Genomic DNA, 19,740 nt, shown 5'->3' on the forward strand with positions numbered 1-19,740 from the left:
ATACAATACCACATAAAGACATGTGGGTCATCCAGTGTTTTGAGCAAACGCCAGATAAAACGTTCAGTCTTTGAGTTGATGGGCTATTTTGTTTTAGTAATGAAATTTTCTACAAGTGGCACGGGTGCTGATGTGTGGCTTTGCATTTCAATGAATTCTCTTTGAGGCCATGCCAAAATCATGCTCGCACAGCAAATAATGTAACGCAGAAAGCAGGTACTGATGACTGATAATAATGATAGACAGTGGAAGTCCTTCTCAATACAGTTACCTTTCAGCTATTTACAGTAAGCCTGATGCAAAGGTACTCTACTTTTGTTGTATTTAAAGTGCAGTGTGAGGCTTATTACTGTATTATTGGATACCTTTCATTAGCTCTGTACATTTTGGCAAATCCAATGTACTGTATTTTCTGTCCATAAATCCATTTTTCCAACCTGCACATCACAGATACACACATGCACACAAACACCGGTTTTTAGTCAGAGATAATGTCAACAAATTGATCATGGTATCACAACATCACCGCTACGGAAAGATTCTGGAGGAATAAGCAGACTGACCTTGATTGAACCACTCTTCTGATTAATGTGATTTGAAGGGAAAGAAGAAAGAACAATGTCAGAACAATGTAATTATGCCGCAAAAACGGACACATCAGCAGAAAACACATGGCTCCTCCGTGTAGCGAGACACTGAGCAACTCATCAGGCTAATGTTTTGCTCACAGGGGTCTTTGTCAGCTTTAGCATTGCTGAGAACCATAAAACTTTAAATCACTGTTAACTCAAACCCTAATGGTTCCCCATTAAGTTGTTTCCTTCTCCACAGAGTGCTGCAGCCTATTAATTCTCAGCAACATGTCTAATTTTTATTTAGGTATATAATGTTAAAAATAATGGTCCAGCCTTTGCTGTCCTTATTGTTGCATCAGTGGCATGGTGCAAAAATTGCATAACTGATGTAACAAAACATATCTAGGCGTTTTCCAATTTCTGAACCTTGCATTCCAGCCAAAAAGTAAAATCTATTATCAGCTCCTCTGTCTGCAGGAATATGAAATATTCAGACTCTGAGAGGCATAAAGGGATAATAAAGAAATGTGAGGCCTAACAGCAAAAAAGGCAAAACGAACGATCTGGTCAGAGATTACAGCTGTAAAGTGTAAACAAACAAAATGTATCCCGCTGAATATTAGTACAGAAAATGTGTGCCAAGCACTGAAAAGGGAGGAAGAAGAGAATAAACATTTTGATAGTAAACTGTCCATCCCTCATAAAATTACTGCGGATATGTTTTAGACATTTTCACCTTGTATACAGCATATAGAGTCCTAGTTTTGAGTCACACATGCTATGATGTATCTTACCAACCTTTGGGTCTTTTTCCTGAAAAACAGTCCGTTTCATTTTTCTTTGGATGCCCGATGGATCTCATGAGATGATTTCCGTGGGGCTCCTGAAATCGCTCCGCTCCGGGTATTTCTTTGTGAACGTGATAGGACAGGTTCCGAAGGATGCAGACGCAGTTCTCCACCGACTACGTGAAGAGCAGTGATGAAAGATTGCAGTTTAAAAAAGGATGTATAGAAAAATAATTCTTTAAATACCACATCAGAGACATTAGATTAGAGTCTCCTTATAAAAAGGAGAATTTTGAGAAAATCTCAAGAGCTTTGAAGAACCTCATCCATACCTAGATTTGATGACGTTTAATAACCGTCTGAATCTGGTGCTGTTTCCAATATTAACTTAAATTTGAGACTAAAGCAACTTGACTTTCAGTGGATTTTCTATTTCAAGTACTTTATAGTTAAAGTACTTCAATAAATATACTCACAAACCATCCCTAAACTCTAAAAGACAGAACATTTAAAAAAAATAAAATAAAAGCAGAACTTCCACTTAAACAGTAAGAGAGACTAAACACGGGTTTAATTAGAAAGACAGACACTAATAAAGCATTTTTTACCCCTAAACAATGAGCTCAAGTAATAAGCCAACATGACCGGGGTTTAAAGATTTTATGCTCCGGTCTCCCAATAGCAGGATCAGAGAAAAAAAAATCTGTGGCCCGGAGCAATACATCCCGATATACCCCATCCATCACCTGTCCACTGACACTGAAACGAACAAACTGAGAGCAACACAAACAGTTTTCCCTAAGTGGAATTTCTACAAACTGTTGTTTAGAGCAGCACTTGAAATCCCCCTTGTTAAGTTTTATGGGCATTTCATAAAGAGGGGTATTTATACCCATGGTGTACTTGTTGTGCTGTGCAGGTTCAAAATAACTCAAAATACTTTACTAACTGTAATAGTCAAGTAGTAGATAAATATTTTATAAATGAACACTATAGATAGCTATGTTTATTCTACTGCTAAAAGTCATGAAAAGTCGTTTTAAAAGGAAAAGGGCATAGAATTTAAAAGTCAAAATTATGCGGCTAAAACTGTACAAAGATTGGGAGAGCTGTGGAAAAAATAGTTCAATATTTAGTTACATTTCTTGGGTACATGGCTGAGACGTTTAGGTTCTGTGTCCAAATGGTGGAGTAAATGTGAAGTTTACCAAACTGGCCCAAGCACTGACAGGTCAGCTGGGTAAAATGAATTGCAACAATACTAAAGGCCATTTTAAATAAGTTTGGAGCATGACTCGTAGTGTTGAAGAGTTACTGAAGTTCATCTGTCGGGCACGTTTGTTGGGCATGTCCAGTACATCTTTTCATCCCAAGAGCGATACAAGCAATTAATCATTCCATCAAGTGACTCCCACAGACCTGTTTGGATTCACAATTATAAGTACCTCACTACTTTGTTAAAGGGTTGATAAACAGTGGTTGATAAAAATGTATATGACTGTATAGTAGAGGTGTAAGTAGCTATAGGGGTTATTAAGGTAAAAAACTATATGGTGTATAAACATGCAGTCAGTGATAATGTCACAAATATGCAGCTACACTGTTGTATATTAGGAGTCACCAGCATCACCAGTTATGATGTCACAATTTTAAGCATGGTTACATTTCTCTGCAGCTTTGAGAAATAATTGCCATCATTAGAAGCTACATTTAGATTTTTATTTATTCTTAAACTTGAAATAAGAGTAGTGACTGCAGCGACCTTATTGTCTGTGTCCTTGTTGACAACAGCTGACTGAAGGGCATGAAGGAGCGCAGCCACCAACCCCTCACACTCTCTCAGTCTCTGTCGAGCCTCGGCCCCATCTGAGCTGACGTTCCTGCAGAAACAACTTTGTTTGCAAAGCTGCACAAACTCCATCACAAGTGAGCTTTTACCGGCTGTTTGTCATATGTTCCACAACGGCCGGCAGGGTTACCTCAGACACCCAGAGGTGTTCTTGAAGACTGTGGTCCACTCGGCGCTCTGCAGTTTCGAGGGGTCTACTAAGTCTCTCTTCCAGCCTGAGTGTGGGATGATGATTTCATCAGTCAGTGTTTGAAGTCCGTGGTTGATTACCATCATCTTTAGTGGCTCGTGTGATGAGAGGTTCCACAGGGTGCCTGCAGTGATAGAATACAATTATGAATAAAGAATAAAGTTGAAGAAGTAGCTTTAAAAAAAATCAGCAATACCTGTCACTAACTCTTTGACCTCCATGCTGCTGGTCTTCCTCAACAGCCTAACTAAAGCTGGGATTCCATCACAGTTCTTGATGGCCATCTTATTATTGTGGTCTTTCCCGAAAGATATGTTGCGCAGTGCACCGCAGGCCTTGCGGTGGACTTCTGCCTTAGGATGGTCTAATAGTCCCACCAGAATTGGCACTCCATTCAGGTGGCGGACCTCTTGCTTTATTCGGTCATTCTCATAACACAGGTGCTGCAGATAGGCTGCTGCGTTGGACTTGACCGGGTCCATTGGGTGGCTGAGCATGGAGATCACCTCATGCAGGTTGGGATCTCTCCAACGCGGGTCTCTTCGGATACTGTCCAGGCTGACCATGCTGCTTCGTTTGTGGGGTAACTGCAGGGTCTGCGCTCGACACATGGCCTGAAAGAAAGGATTCAGGTTCCCCTCCAGCTGTGCCATGAAGGCGTCGTCGTAGCCACTTCTATAGAGACAGATTTACACACACACATTCATGTGTGTATCAGGATTGATAAAAAATACATCTCATTTATCAAGTCATCTGGAACATGTGTTTACTTCCTTGCTAAAAGTGGAGATTATTAATAAGCGTTTTTTTAGCTAGTACCAGTACCAAAATTAGCCAGTAGCTGCTTACCTCTTCCTCTGTAGCTTAATAAACAATGTGCCTAAATTTGCTTGTGCCTTTTGATTGTGTAGTGGTCACAAATTTAAAACTTTAGCTTTTTTTTTTTCACCTTTGAACAAAAGCCAGGTTATCTCTTTGCTCCTGCATACAGAATTTATGCTTAGCTATGCTAACAATCACATAGCTTCAGACTCATAGTACTGTATGTGAGGTGCCATCTTTCGTCTGCATATTCTCAACAAGAAAGTGAACCATTTCCCAAAAACTATCATATTCTTTAAAATTCAACAGCCTTAATTAAGCAGATTCACATTACAATCACTGTGTCTAATAGATTGAGCTTCAGTAAATTTACAAGTGTTGTATCTTTGGTAAACAGTTCTGTCTGTCTGCGCGAGCGAAGGAAAAGCTTCTGGCAGCCAATAACAGGTGAAACCTCCTTATTTATCAACTTTGCAGCAGGCTGCCATCACCGATTGATACCAGCTGCTACTTAACTGCTGTCCATCTGTCTTTCTATTATCCAGGCTGACTCGAGACTGGAGCAAAGACAGAATCTGGATGTTTGTGCAGGTAAATAATTTAGTATATAGTATTATCATTGATAAAAGATTAGATGTACATATTTAAAATGTTAGGTTGTGAGATTTATAATATTTTTTTCGGAAATTGTCAGGAATTTTTCTAGAAAACGTGTCAATAACCTTTTGCTTTAATCATGCTAGAAAAACTAATCAGTTGTAGTGTGGATATATGCTTGCTATGAATGTCAAAGGTCAACTGGCTTTTCAGATTAGCTTCAGTTTGTAGAGGCCATTTGTAAAAGGTGAACTCTTTACCAGAGACCTTCTTGATATTTCAATAAACCAAACTGCTCCTTCACCTCCGACTAGCCCCTCCTCAAAACACACACATAAATTGCCCTAAATAAACTCACTCCACACCAAACCCGCTCAACTGCTTCACTTAAGAATGTCCTGTTAAATCTTCACCTCTATAGTGTAGAGACTGACTGACAAACCAACACGAACATATTACAAATTACAAATTCTCCCCTCAAATTATCTACATAAGGACTGATCTGTATTTGTCCCCATCTGTAGGCCACAATGCAAAAATAGAAACACACTGTGGGATCCGTAACATGTCATCTAATGTATCATTACCTACCTGGTTCTCGAGGGCTCCCTGAGAAGCTCCATGGTGGTGATTGGCCTAAACTGGTGGATTCCCCCCAGTGTTGGGTAATTTAGAGGTGGGTGGTTGGTCTTCATATCCACAGGGTTTTCTCCCCGTTCACTGTGGCCGTCCTGTTCTGGCTGGCTGCTCAGGCCTGCAGAGGCGTAGCTGTCTCTGAGGAAGGGTAAGGTGTAGTGAGCCCCTGACTGGAAGTTTTTGGCGGACCAGTAGCCATGGAGGTTAATTCGGGACAGGCTTCCATATCCTGCACATAAGTCACCACCGATACCTCTGTAGGCATCAGGTAGGGCGTACACTGCGCTCTGACTGTCTGGGTTAGCTGACTGAGGCTCAGAAGGCTGCACTATCAGCTGGGGTTGTGGGGGTGCCATGGTAGTGCTGATGGTTGTTGTGGTTGGTGTAACAGCCTCAGAGGGCTGAGTGCTTGTTTCAGGAGTAGGTTGTTCAGTGGTAGCGTCATCTCGAACCACTGATGGTGATGTGAGATCAGGTGAGGCTGATGTCTGCAGGTTCTCCTGCTGTATCTCTGTAGATTCTTGGGTCTCACTCGTGGCCTTTTCACCCTCTTGTTCCACAGCCTTGGACTCCTACAAAGATAGACGCGGCTGTTATCCCAGTCTTTTCAGAATCTGTGTTAATCTTCCCACTTTTCTCTCTTTCCTTTTAATCCCAGAAAACTGATGTTTACAGTGACATCGGGAGGTATTTGGTCTGGATGTACTGCAGTTGCACAAAATTGTTTCTGTTACCTGCAGTGTGTTAATCATTTTGTTTTTAACTCTACGGCATATCCCATTTCTTATAGTGATGATCAATCATCATCTTTTTAGCACATCCCTGGCTTAGTGAGCCTACAGTAAATAATGACTTCTTTGTTTCTGCCAAAGGATAATGAATTCCCCTTATTTAAAAATGAGTTCAGATTGGAATCCAGCAAAAGAAGTTGAGGCCCAGCCACTGTTTGGAAGCAGAGTCAATTGCTGGAAATTTAATTGTCTGGTGTAGTAAATTGATTTTTACTTTAACTCTTGGATTGTACAGTGTACGATAACTTATTGTCAAATTAAACTAACCATATTCAATTCAATGACCAATGATTAATACACCTTTTAAGTCTGTGGACTTGCCAATCAATCAAAATCTACATTAACAAGGTGCATTAAGTTACCAGGTGGTGGCAAAGTGTGACCTTAAAGTCATTAACCTCAGTGTCTGTCTGCTGTGGGGTGTCGGTTTCTGTGGAGCTTTCATTGGTCGAGGTCATCACAGAGGCAATGGAAGTGGGCGTGTCCAGTTCGTCACTGGCTGATGGGTTATCCAGAGCTCCTTCTTTGGCTTCCTGGGACAAAGACAATGGAGGAGGCCCCTCTGCACTCTGCTCCTAAATAATTTAAAAAAAAGAACCACGTAAAGCTTTGTCAGTGATCACATTAATGGTGTGTATTGTGTACAACCCGACCCAATCAATTAGTCAGCGTTACTAGGAAATGCATTGATTAATATGAAAAATGGGGGAAAAATACATAACATTATTCAGAAAAAGTAATTTAGAATAGGTTTTGTGAAACAGTTTGTCCAGCAGCACATGCAGCAGTGTATCAACACAGCTGAGCAGATGATGGTGGGGAGCCAGGCAGTGGCTGTTTTATCTAACTATAGCGCATTCTATCTTTATATATAGTTGTGGTCAAAAGCTTAAATACACTCATCATAGACAAATGTCATGCTAAAAAAACAAGAATTAAGTGCAGAAGTTTCTGTGGAATCCATAAAGGTTAAAATCATACATACTTGCCAATCAATCAAAAGTATGTACTACAGTGCAACTGTAGTACATCCAGACCAAATTGTCCTTAATAAGTTGCACTTCAACCAGATGCTTTTGGCAGCTAACGACAAGCTTCTGGGATCGTTCTAGGTGGATATTTGATCACTCTCTTCTTGGCAGAATTGTGTTAGAATTCATTTACAGTGGGGCAAAAAAGTATTTAGTCAGCCACCGATTGTGCAAGTTCCCCCACTTAAAATGATGACAGAGGTCAGTAATTTGCACCAGAGGTACACTTCAACTGTGAGAGACAGAATGTGAAAAAAAAATCCATGAATCCACATGGTAGGATTTGTAAAGAATTTATTCGTAAATTAGGGTGGAAAATAAGTATTTGGTCACCTCAAACAAGGAAAATCTCTGGCTCTCAGAGACCTGTAACGTCTTCTGTAAGAAGCTTTTCTGTCCCCCACTCGTTACCTGTATGAATGGCACCTGTTTGAACTCATCATCTGTATAAAAGACACCTGTCCACAGCCTCAAACAGTCAGACTCCAAACTCTGCCATGGCCAAGACCAAAGAGCTTTCGAAGGACACCAGGAAAAGTATTGTAGACCTGCACCAGACTGGGAAGAGTGAATCTACAATAGGCAAGCAGCTTGGTGTGAAAAAATCAACTGTGGGAGCAATCATCAGAAAATGGAAGACATACAAGACCACTGATAATCTCCCTCGATCTGGGGCTCCACGCAAGATCTCATCCCGTGGGGTCAAAATGATCATGAGAACGGTGAGCAAAGATCCCAGAACCACACGGGGGGACCTGGTGAATGACCTGCAGAGAGCTGGGACCAAAGTAACAAAGGTCACCATCAGTAACACACGACAATGGCAGGGAATCAAATCCCGCAGTGCCAGACGTGTTCCGCTGCTGAAGCCAGTGCATGTCCAGGCCCGTCTGAAGTTTGCCAGAGAGCACATGGATGATACAGCAGAGGATTGGGAGAATGTCATGTGGTCAGATGAAACCAAAGTAGAACTTTTTGGTATAAACTCAACTCGTCGTGTTTGGAGGAAGAAGAATACTGAGTTGCATCCCAAGAACACCATACCTACTGTGAAGCATGGGGGTGGAAACATCATGCTATGGGGCTGTTTTTCTGCCAAGGGGACAGGACGACTGATCCGTGTTAAGGACAGAATGAATGGGGCCATGTATCGTGAGATTTTGAGCCAAAACCTCCTTCCATCAGTGAGAACTTTGAAGATGAAACGAAGCTGGGTCTTCCAACATGACAATGATCCAAAACACACCGCCCGGGCAACAAAGGAGTGGCTCCGTAAGAAGCATTTGAAAGTCCTGGAGTGGCCTAGCCAGTCTCCAGACCTCAACCCCATAGAAAATCTGTGGCGGGAGTTGAAAGTCCGTGTTGCTCGGCGACAGCCCCAAAACATCACTGCTCTCGAGAAGATCTGCATGGAGGAATGGGCCAAAATACCAGCTACTGTGTGTGCAAACCTGGTAAAGACCTATAGTAAACGTTTGACCTCTGTTATTGCCAACAAAGGTTATGTTACAAAGTATTGAGTTGTATTTTTGTTATTGACCAAATACTTATTTTCCACCCTAATTTACGAATAAATTCTTTACAAATCCTACCATGTGGATTCATGGATTTTTTTTTCACATTCTGTCTCTCACAGTTGAAGTGTACCTCTGGTGCAAATTACTGACCTCTGTCATCATTTTAGGTGGGGGAACTTGCACAATCGGTGGCTGACTAAATACTTTTTTGCCCCACTGTAAATTGTTTGGTCCAGCTTTCAAGCGTAGTCCATACATTTTTGTAGTTTCAAGTTAGGGTTTGAGTTTGTAATTCTTGGTCCTTTTTTAAGAATTTCCATATTTATGATTTGCTATGTTCTTGTAATGTTGTTTTGGATTATGTGCTGGAGTTTATAGTTTGTTTGTTTTTTTGGAAGGTTATATTTTGGTTCTTGAGTTCTAATTATCATGTCTTTCCTATGTCTTTTTGTCAGCTCTCCATCTTTAATCACTTGGTGTTTAGTACTTACTGTGGTTGGGTCCCTGGGCCTAGGACCCAGTGTTTTCAATGTTATCTTGTTTGTGCATTTCCTGTCTTATCTTTATATTGCTGTACCACCTGATTCTGTTCACCTGTGTCTTCTTTTTCTCATCTGTGTCTTCTCTCCCTAATTACCTTGTGTGTGTATATAAGCCCTCAGTTTTCCTTAGTTCCTTGTCGTGTCATACTGTTGTGTGTCCTCCACATCATTATTCCAATATCTGGACTCTAGCCATGTGAATTTCCTGCCTCAGCCCCAATAAAAGCTCCACTTTGTTTTAGTTAAGTCCTCGAAGTCTGCTTTCTCCACCTTCACACTCCTTATGACAGGTTGAGGTCAAGACTTTGACAAGGCTATTCCAGAGCTTTATGCTAACCTGCTCTATCTATTCCAAAGCCTGTTTTTTGGGAGGATCGTTTCCTGCTGAAACACCAAACTAAAGTGCGATTAGCTATCTAGCTGTTGGTTTAAGGTGAAGTTGAAGAATTTGGAGATAGTCCTAGTCCACTGGGATCAAAACTGTCCAACAGTATAAGGCTCTCACCACCATGTTTGTCAGCTAGTATCGTGTTTTTAGGTTTGAAAGCTTCATCTGTACTCCTCCAAATATACGTCTTGTCAAATAGCTCATCCATTGTCTCTTGACCATAAAACTTCACTTGAGTCTTGGCTATTCCTGAACATCTAACCAATTTCCTTAGATGGGTCTTCTTCCAGACCTTGGGAAAGTGGTGACACATCCAAATGTTTTAAGTACAATTGTCTGCACTAACGATCTTGGAATAAGCAGTTTTTTAGAAATGGCTCCTTCCTAACTTGCATAAATCTCCAGTTTTTCATCTTAGATCTTCACTGAGTTCCTTGGGATTTCTCATTGTTCTGATTATTGGTCAGTCCAGTGAGAGCTATCAAACAAATCATTTTTATGCTGGCAAAGAGAAACTCACTCATGAAAATCATGATCACTAATGAGAATTTAATAAGCCCTGGCCTTGTCCATTTAAAAGACTTAGAACCTTGTGCACTTGTGCAGCCTATTCTTGTATTGTAAAGTGATTAAAGATATGTGCTGTCATTCCACCCTGGAAAAGGAACAACTTGAAGATATCATTTAACACCCCAAATTATCATGACACTCATGCCCATGACGACAGTGTGTAGACGTCTGACCAAAATTCAACCGTATGCATAAGAATATATAGGATATATTTACATATACATATTTGATAGTATATAATTAAATCCAACTGCCTAAAATTGAGAAATATATTGCTGTCCATGCTCTAATGTACATAATTCTTACAATACATTAAAAGGGACATTGCAATTTAGTAAACAACATTATGATAGCATACTGTGTCATTAAAGCAATTGCACATAATAAGGAAGCTGCACTTAATGTTGAGTTGTGAGCAGAGTCAGTGCTGAGAGCTCATCTCCTTTCAATTATCATGTAATTTATGTAATTCAAAACACAAACTGTGAATTCCTGATGAAAAATATACTCACTTTTTAAATTAGACTAATATAAATAATAATAATATAAGTCTGGAGGAAAAAAAACACAACAATCTCTCTGTGTATGAGCTTTTTTGTGAACTGTAATCTAATTGGGCAAAATGTCCACTGGAAAAACAATGACTCAAGCTGGTTCAGGGCAGTTCTGTCCATGATCATGCCCATCATGCACAAAAGAGAGAGAGAGAGAAAGTAAAAGAAACGTAGCGACATAATAAGGAACCCTAAAAGGAAGCCTTATATGCATACTAGAGTGCACAATACAGAATCAGTTGGCTTGTTTCTGCCATCTTGTAATCTAATCAAAAATATCTAGAATCCCTGGATATATGCATAATTGCTTTCTTACTTATGTGCACTGGAGTGTGCTTCCATTTGTTTTAGCCGTAATAGGCGATTCCTGAACTTTCACACTCAATTCCCGTTAAAATTGAGAAACTACTCCCCTTATTTAAACTGATAAAGTTATCAGCCAACTTTCTCAGCACTTGTGAAAACTTAAAACATTATGACTTCAGGGAGCTAAATTATCTTTCAATATTAAAAAAATATATATTTGACAGTCATTTTACAAGGAAGCTTTCAAAGACTAAGCAAAGATAGAGTGCTGTGAAAAAGTATTTGCCCTTGATTTCTTAGTTTTTCGCATACTAGTCACACTCAAATGTTTCAGATCATCAGACTATTTTTATTATTAGACAAAGATAACCTGGGGAAACACAATCTAAAGAAACCAAAGAGCCGCTAGGAAACAAAGTCGTGACATCTATCAGTCTAGAAAGCGTTGCAAAGCCATTTCTAAGGCTTTGGGACTTCCCGAACCACCTAATCAAAGCCGTAATCAAAAAAATGGAAAAAACAAGTTATGAACTTTTCTAGGAGTGGCCAGCCTACCAAAATGACTCCAGGACAGCTCATCCAGGAGGTCACAGAAGAACCCAGAATAACATCTAGGCCTCGCTCACATTGGCTAAGTTCAGCGTTAACGATTCAGCAATAAGAAAGAGACTGAGGAAAAGTGGGATCCATGGAAGAGTTTCAAGGAGAAACCACTGCTGACCAAAAAGATCACAAAGGTTTGTCCCAAATTTTCCAAAAAACATCTTGATGATCCCCAAGACTGATTTGAAAATATTAAAAATAATATACAGTGATGGTCTAGGGCTGTGTTGGTGCTTCAGGATCTGGATAATATGCTATAATTGATGGACCCATGAATTTTTCTCTCTACCAGGAAATCCTGAAGGAGAATCACCAGCCATCAGTTCAAGAGCTTACTAAAGTTATTTTAGTCTAATGTTAATTAGACTAAATGTATTCTTAACTATTTTTTCTATGATATTCTGAATCTTGAAAGTGTGAGAAATATGCAGCAAATAAATAAATCAGAAAATGAGGAAGGGGGCAAAAAGCTTTTTTACAGCACTGTATATTTATTACTGCCCCATCTTCGGTGCTTGCAAACTGAAGTGGATGGGATAATGCTGAGTTCCCCAGAATTAAGTATGCATCAGATCAGCTCCACTGGCTGAAACATCATGCAGGTAATACTGGTTCCTCTGTGTTGTTAAAAACTGTATCTACCTTATTCACAATGTGTTAAGTAAGAATTTCTTGAAATGGCCCATTAGCAAAACTCTGAGCAGAGCGACACTGTAATGGCACTGTACGAGTCTCAGACAGTTAATTACTTAAAACAAATCGGTGAAACGTGGTTTAGCATCTCTGAGCCCTGAGCTGTGCTACTGCTCTGGTACAAAATGTGGATATTTCCATAATTTAATCTTGTTTATTTCAGGCAGAAGTTAAATTTCCTCTCCAATTTAACAAAACTGGTTTCATTAAGCAGAGTGGATTAATTATTGAACATCTTGGTCTGAGAAATAACTGGAGGAACTTTTTGACTGTAAACACATTTTCAGCTGACTTTAAACTTCACATTTATTTCAGTATGTGTCTGCAGAAATTTGATTAACGGCTCTGCTCATTGTAATAAATGGCTAATGTACATCCTTGAGTCTTCAAGACCCTCTGAGTGAAGAGTTAAAATTATACAGGCAATAATGAAAGCGCCCAATCAAAACAGTAGAGTACAATTAAAATCTTTTATAATGAAGAAAATCATTCAACTGCATCATCAGTGAACCATCCTCAACAAGTCCTCCGACTAATCGAAATCAATTTTCCCCGTGATCACTCAACGGCACATGCACAATATACTGAGGTAAAACAAAATAAACTGTTAAATCTCCCCAAGCTTTCCTCTTTCTGAGGCTGCGGCATTAAACTGAACAAGAGGCGAGAACTAAAACCCACTGCATTAAATCAGGCTGCAGTGAGCAGCTAACTGAATGTGTGGAGAGGGCGAAAGAGAGCCTGATTCGCTTTCAAACACCTCACCTCACAAGAGCCCCTCATATCCATGTGCAAAATGTGTCAGTGGGGAGTGGAGATGAAAGGGTCACCCAGGAGAAACTGGCAGCGAGGGGATGATCCTAGCCTGAACACCTCTGGGGGAGGCTGATTGGATATTGTTAGGCAGCATTAAATGAAGGCCTGGCCAAAAGACAGAAGGGGTACTACTGTCCTCTACAGAAGGCTTGATTAAGGATTTGCAGGATGTTAATAGGCTGGACAGTGGCCTGTGTGCTGTCTCTGTCTGATTCAAGCTCCAGGGAAGGCCAGGCCCCTGTGAGTCAAAGCTCATTTAAATAACTCACTGCACCATCACTAAGTATGCTCGCAGAGCCAAATAGGTCAAGATGATGATTCTGAATCCGACTGAGATTTAAAGGGGGAAAAAACGAGTTATAGTATATAGATGTTAGGTGCAGTGGTGCAGGGACAGAATGACATGATTAGAATCTTGTTCCCATCAACTCTCAGAATCGAGGCCAGCAGCAGCAGCACTCAGGGTTTTATTTTGGGAGGAAGAGGCTGATCTAATGCTGACTAAGTTCAGATTTTGGTGACCAGCTCAAGGGCATGACAGACACAAGCCATGATTCAATCTGGTCTCAGGTCTATTTCAAAAAAAGAACAACAGGCATTCTTGATTGCATTTACATGTGAGGGTCAAAGTCATTTAGGAGTGATCAAACTGAGGTATAAATTTGCTTAAACAGACAGCTTGTCTTTATCCGAACGGAGGATTGAAACAGTAATGCTGCCACGGGATAATAAAACATGACATCAGCCTGCTGATGTCAGAAGACATTAGTCACAACTTTGTCACAACTCATCTGCCCTCTACTATCTGTTGAATCAGTGATGCTTAAGCGCAAATGTGCAGAATAATTGCACTGAAATGGCAGACGCTTTAATAAACTCCTCTTATTTGTGGCCAGTTTCCTGCAGAAGGGCCATTATGCAATGCATCATGTTTAAGCTTGATGTAGCCACGCTTCTCTGTTTGGAAGAAATACTGATTCAAAATGACAATCCAGAGTGAAAAAAATGGGGAGAGGAAATTCTTCCTCAACATTTCCATCAGAAGCCAGATTTCACTCCTGATCACAGGCTGATCCTCAAATAGTTAAATGCTGCATGGTCAGATTTAATGTCTCACTGATACAGTACATCATGGCAATGCACTTAGCAGAGTGTGTGCAGCATCACTCCCCCCCCCGCCACCCCCCACACCCCTCAAGAGGAACAACCTTTCCTCTTAATGCAATCAGATATGATCCTCCTCATGATATTGCCTACAACAACAAAAAAAAGCATGCATGTTCACACGAGCACACTCACAAACATGCGCACACTTGATGAAGACCTTAGCGTCATGTCCCCATGCACGCAAGGAGACCGCACCGACCAGCAGCGAGAGGTAAGGAGGTGAAGCTACTGATGCCTCTTTCATTCATCATGACAGAGGCAGAATGCAAAGCTGTGGATTGCTACAGTTTTCTCTCTGCAGGAAGAAAAAAAACTGATGGGCAAAAAAAAAAAAAGAGGGAGGGTACAGAGCAAATAGAGCCATTCCACCACACACACTTACCTCTTTCACTTCAGCAGGCATTGCCAAACCTTTTCTGCTTCCCCACAAATGATGAACAAGATGCGTCCCCCAGTGAGACTTCTGTTTCTCTGCCTCTGCTGAATATTGCCTTGACTCTCTTTCAGCATCTGAGGCAGTTCAGACATGAGCAGCCATCCTTCCTCCCTGCTTGCACTAACACACGTCCGCGCGCTCTCTCTCTCTCTCTCCCTCTCTCCCTCCCGCTCTCCCTCTCTCTGCCTCTATTACTCTTTCTCTCACAAACACACACTAGACGCACCATGCACACATTTGCTCAACACAGACGTTCCCTCGCATGCGCTCTCTCTCTCACACACACACACACAAATGCACGCACACATGCTCTGAGCGAGAATGAACGCGGGGCTCTCTCTCTCATTACTGCACTCCTCTGATCTGTACTGCAGTTAATGTGTGTGCTATTAGCGAGGTGCTGAATCAACTGTGTGATGCCGAGCTTAGGTAAGTGCAGAGCCCCGCAATCCCTGTGCTCTCCCCAATATTTTCTGCCAGCTCTGGTCCAAGGAAACACGTGTACACACATGCACTCACACTTACAAGTGTGTATTATGCACACACATGCAGCTACACACCATTCCCTGTGGGCTCACAAGCTGATGCAGCTGGAGCAGAGCAGCCCGCACTAGTTCAGTACTATGTCACCCATGTGCAGCATAACAAGGAACAAGGGGGATTTGAGCAGTGGAGGGATGGTAGCATGGCTAAACACTGCATGCAGCACTGGACAGAGGAACAGGCTCCGTGATTAGTGAACTAAAAGATTAGCTCAGAAAAGTGAAACAAACAAATCAAGCCCCTTTTCACAGCCTATCACTGTCTGCCAGCAAAGCCACCCCATTCTTTACCTGCTCAATTCATTATCATTTAGTTTATATGCCCCCCCCCCCTCCCCCCACAAAAAAAAAGAAAAAGCACACTAAAACAGCAGGTGAGGTAAATGCTGCACCTTTTTTAGGTGTCATCGCCATAAAATTTTGAGTTACTCATTGCAGATGTCCTTTGTGAATATCACAGCTGATCTGAGGCATAATCCACCACTCGACTAGATCATGATAAAGTCCTCTGTCTTACTTACTTTCTCAGATGAAAAAAAAAAAAAGCAGTCCAGGACATCTTCCAATTTTCCACCAGACCACTTGTACTGAGACAGCAGTAATTCACATAAAAAATGATTTGCTATCATCCACAGACCAGTGCTCTCCAGCTGTCTGTCTTATTGATTTAAGAGAACCCCTCGCTATCATTGATCTTTCATATTGCATAGTCTTTCACAGTCTACAGCTTGTCCTTCTCTAATCTAACACATCTGCATCTTTGAAGTGTGTTTCTTTTAACAGTAAGGCAATCATCCTTGCCTCGTTGTCATTTCACGTAATCCTTTGTTAGTGAAAAACCTGTCGTGTGCAATTTCATTTAAAATATACTCATCAGTGGAGTATCTACTGAAATCACTCATGTGGCTCTTCCAGAGGAGCCTTCGTTTTTATGTCTCAGAGATCAACAGATTATGCTTAATACAACATTTTCATGAAATTTAAAAAAAAAAAAAGCAAAAGAAAATCAAAGCAACATCCATATATATATATATATATATATATATATATATATATATATATATATATATACATACACGTACATACATATATCCCTCTCATTTTTGTAAATATTTTGTTATATCTTTTAATGGGACAATATTGAATATATGACACTTTGATACAATGTAAAGCAGTCAGTGTGCAGCTTGTTTAACAGTGTAAATTTGGTGTCCCCTCTAAATAACTCAACACACAGCCATTACTGCCTAAACCGCTGTCAACAAAAGTGAGTACACACCTTAGTGAAAATGCCCAAATTGTGCCCAATTAGCCATTTTCCCTCCTTCGTGTCATGTGACAAGTTAGTTTTACAAGGTCTCAGGTGTAAATGGGGAACAGGTGTGTTGAATTTGGTGTTATTGCTCTCACACACTCTCATACTGGTCTCTGGAAGTCTAACATGGCACATCATGGCAAAGAATTCTCAGAGGATCTGAAAAAAACAGAATTGTTACTCTACATAAAGATGGCCTAGGCTATAAGAAGTTTGCCAACACCCTGAAACTGAGCTGCAGCACGGTGGTCGAGACCATACAGCAGTTTAACAGGACAGGTTCCACTCAGAATAAACCTCGCCATGATCGACCAAAGAAGTTGAGTGCACGTGCTCAGTGTCATATCCAGAGGTTGTGTTTTGAAAATAGATGTATGAGTGCTGCCAGCATTGCTGCAGAGGTTGAAGATGTGGAGGGTCAGCCTGTCAGTGCTCAGACCGTACGCCACTCACTGCATCACATGGCTGTCCTCCAAGAAGGAAGCCTCTTCTAAAGATAATGCATAAGAAAGCCTGCAAACAGTTTGCTGAAGACAAGCAGACTAAGGACATGGATTACCTGTGGTCTGATGAGACCAAGACAAACCTATTTGGTTCAGATGGGTCAGGGGTGTGTGGCAGCAACCAGGTGAGGAGTACAAAGACAAGTGTGTCTTGCCTACAGTCAAGCACGGTGGTAGGATGTCATTGTTTGGGCTGCATGAGTGCTGCTGGCACTGGGGAGCTACAGTAAATTGAGGGAATGGATTTGTGGATGGCAACATGTACTGTGACATATTGAAGCAGAGCATGATCCCCTCCCTTCAGAAACCTGGCCACAGGACAGTATTCCAACATGATAACGACCCGAAACACGCCTCCATAAAGACCAGTGTCTTGCTAAATAAACTGAGGGTAAAGGTACTTGACTGCCCAAGCATGTCTCCAGACTTAAACCCTATTGAGCATCTGTGGGGCATCCTCAAATGGAAAGTGGGGGAGCGCAAGGTCTCTAACATCCACCAGCTCGATGATGTCATCAGGGAGGAGTGGAAGAGGATTCCAGTGGCACCCTGTGAAACTCTAGTGAACTCCATGCCCTTGTTGCCAATTTTTTTCCCCCTAAAATAATCTTCACTATCACTATCCACTGTAGATATGAAAACTATTACAGCTGTTGAGTCTGGATAGGAGTGCAAAGAGGCAGACTGATATAAACGTACAAGTCAATCAATGTGGATTTTGCAAAATCCATGAACAAAACTAATGAAGTCCTACACACAGTTTAATAAAGTAAAGAACATAAAACCAAGTAAGCAAACAGAATGGTAACCATATGACAAGACAAATTCTCGGGGGAAGGACTATTTATACACATGAGATAATCAAGGAATTGAAATACTAAGGAATGAATGAGAATCAGAATCAAAATATTAAACAAAACTAAGAACCAAATAGTAAACAAAAATTCAAGCCATAAAAACACAAGATCCTGGTACCACGTCAGGGATCATGACAAAGAAAAGTATGGTGCAGGGTTTCAGAGAGGGTTTGGTCACAAATCCAAACATGATTATTAGTCAGTTAGCAGATGGCGCAAAACTTTGTGAATGGGACGGAGATGGATTTTTTTAAAAGCTCACAAACCTAGAGAGTGCTCTTTAAACCAAACACCTATTAAATCTTAATCTTACATCTTGACCAAACCTTGTCTCAATTTGTTCCAGTTTGTTTAAAAAAAAACATGAATATATGCAGGCCTATTTCAAGTTATAAGTGACCAGATTTAATATTTGATACTGACAGATGAATTTGAGTTAGTGTGAGAGAATGACGCTGCTGAGCTCTTTAAATGTGAATTATGATGGATGAGGCCTTTTAATGTTTAAAATGAATTTGATGACATTTATTGACATTTACAAGGTTGTGAATTTTGGGAAATTACTTTGACTTTACTACACTTAAGGGTACAGAATGCCAGCTGTATTAATCTGTGAGCCAAGACTAATCTGTCTTTTTCTGTGGGCTTCTTTCCATATTTCAGATCTTAAACTTGCAACAGATTGCACATAAGCATTAAATAAGTCTAAACCGCAAATTTCACTCAAGGAGTTTTTTCTGTATTTTGTCTACAGGCTGAATAGAGAAATTGCTTCACTGCTGAATGACAGTAAGAGCTGCTGTGGCACAAAGAGTCTGTACCCACCTGATATACACACATCTTTTCAGTGTGACAGCATGTGTTGCCTGCAGGCTCCTTCATTTTTACTGAACTGCTTTTAACTTCCAGCCGTTAACTTCAGCCTGAATTAACCCTCCTACAGTGAACTCATTACTCAGTCCGTCCACTTAAGTGGCCTTTCTGGATTCAAACCCCAAGTGACCATTTACCCTCTCTCACCCATTTGAGCCTCAGCACACCAACTACCATAGACATTTTCAGTGTTTGGAGACCTTCCTCCGCTGGGTTTGCCACATGTTTAATCATCAGGTGTCATTCATCTACCATGACATTCATTTGAAAATAAGCACCAAATAAATATCCAGTACTACAGCAAAACATAATGACAGTAGCAGCAAAAGAAAAAAAAAGAGGATGAGGATGTAATAAATAAGCCACATCAGCTAAATAAATTAGTTTTCTCTGCTTTGACCCAGACAGCAAAGTCCAGCTCAAACATGTGCAGACGTCAATACTTCAGCAGCTGTTGATAAAACAGCACGTGGGGGTGTGAAATGGTGTTGCTGAAAGATTTCATGTGTAGGAAATAAATCACCTACTTAAGAATAACATCAAAATAAAAGTATTTCCTGTAGTCCAGGTACACTGAAAAGGGACATGAATTTATTGATTCTAAAAGAAATATTACCAAATTCCTCGATAACATCAGCAAAGTCTTGATGCTGCTCTGCATTTTTATTTGTTTAATCAATTAGTGAACAGATCATAAACGCTGTAGAGTGCCATTAAATATTAGAGAGTGCGGGGGTGTGGGGACATTAACATTCAGGAATTTTCCATGATGTTGCTGC

General features: G+C 40.7%; 1 protein-coding gene across 5 annotated transcripts in view; it reads right to left on the bottom strand.

Moving 5' to 3' along the window:
* The window catches only part of arvcfa (ARVCF delta catenin family member a), a 29,290-nt gene that overhangs the window by 6,793 nt on the left and 2,757 nt on the right, over positions 1–19,740 (bottom strand). The window contains exons 1-9 of one of the 5 annotated variants that reach the window (XM_085279628.1): positions 14,818–15,148; positions 6,647–6,823; positions 5,413–6,029; positions 3,599–4,077; positions 3,343–3,526; positions 3,126–3,243; positions 1,374–1,539; positions 564–581; positions 366–437 (exon numbers count right to left, since the gene is read on the bottom strand). In XM_085279628.1, coding sequence (XP_085135754.1) covers positions 366–437; positions 564–581; positions 1,374–1,539; positions 3,126–3,243; positions 3,343–3,526; positions 3,599–4,077; positions 5,413–6,029; positions 6,647–6,823; positions 14,818–14,838 — 1,852 coding nt within the window. In that variant the 5' untranslated portion in view covers positions 14,839–15,148. The other 4 variants (XM_085279626.1, XM_085279627.1, XM_085279630.1 and 1 more) reach the window with 4 other exon arrangements.

The sequence above is a fragment of the Mchenga conophoros genome, linkage group LG7, assembly GCF_057382185.1.
Source record: "Mchenga conophoros isolate Kocher_MC1m ecotype Shallow Benthic linkage group LG7, M_conophoros_male_GT1.1, whole genome shotgun sequence".
In the NCBI taxonomy this organism is placed as follows: domain Eukaryota; kingdom Metazoa; phylum Chordata; class Actinopteri; order Cichliformes; family Cichlidae; genus Mchenga; species Mchenga conophoros.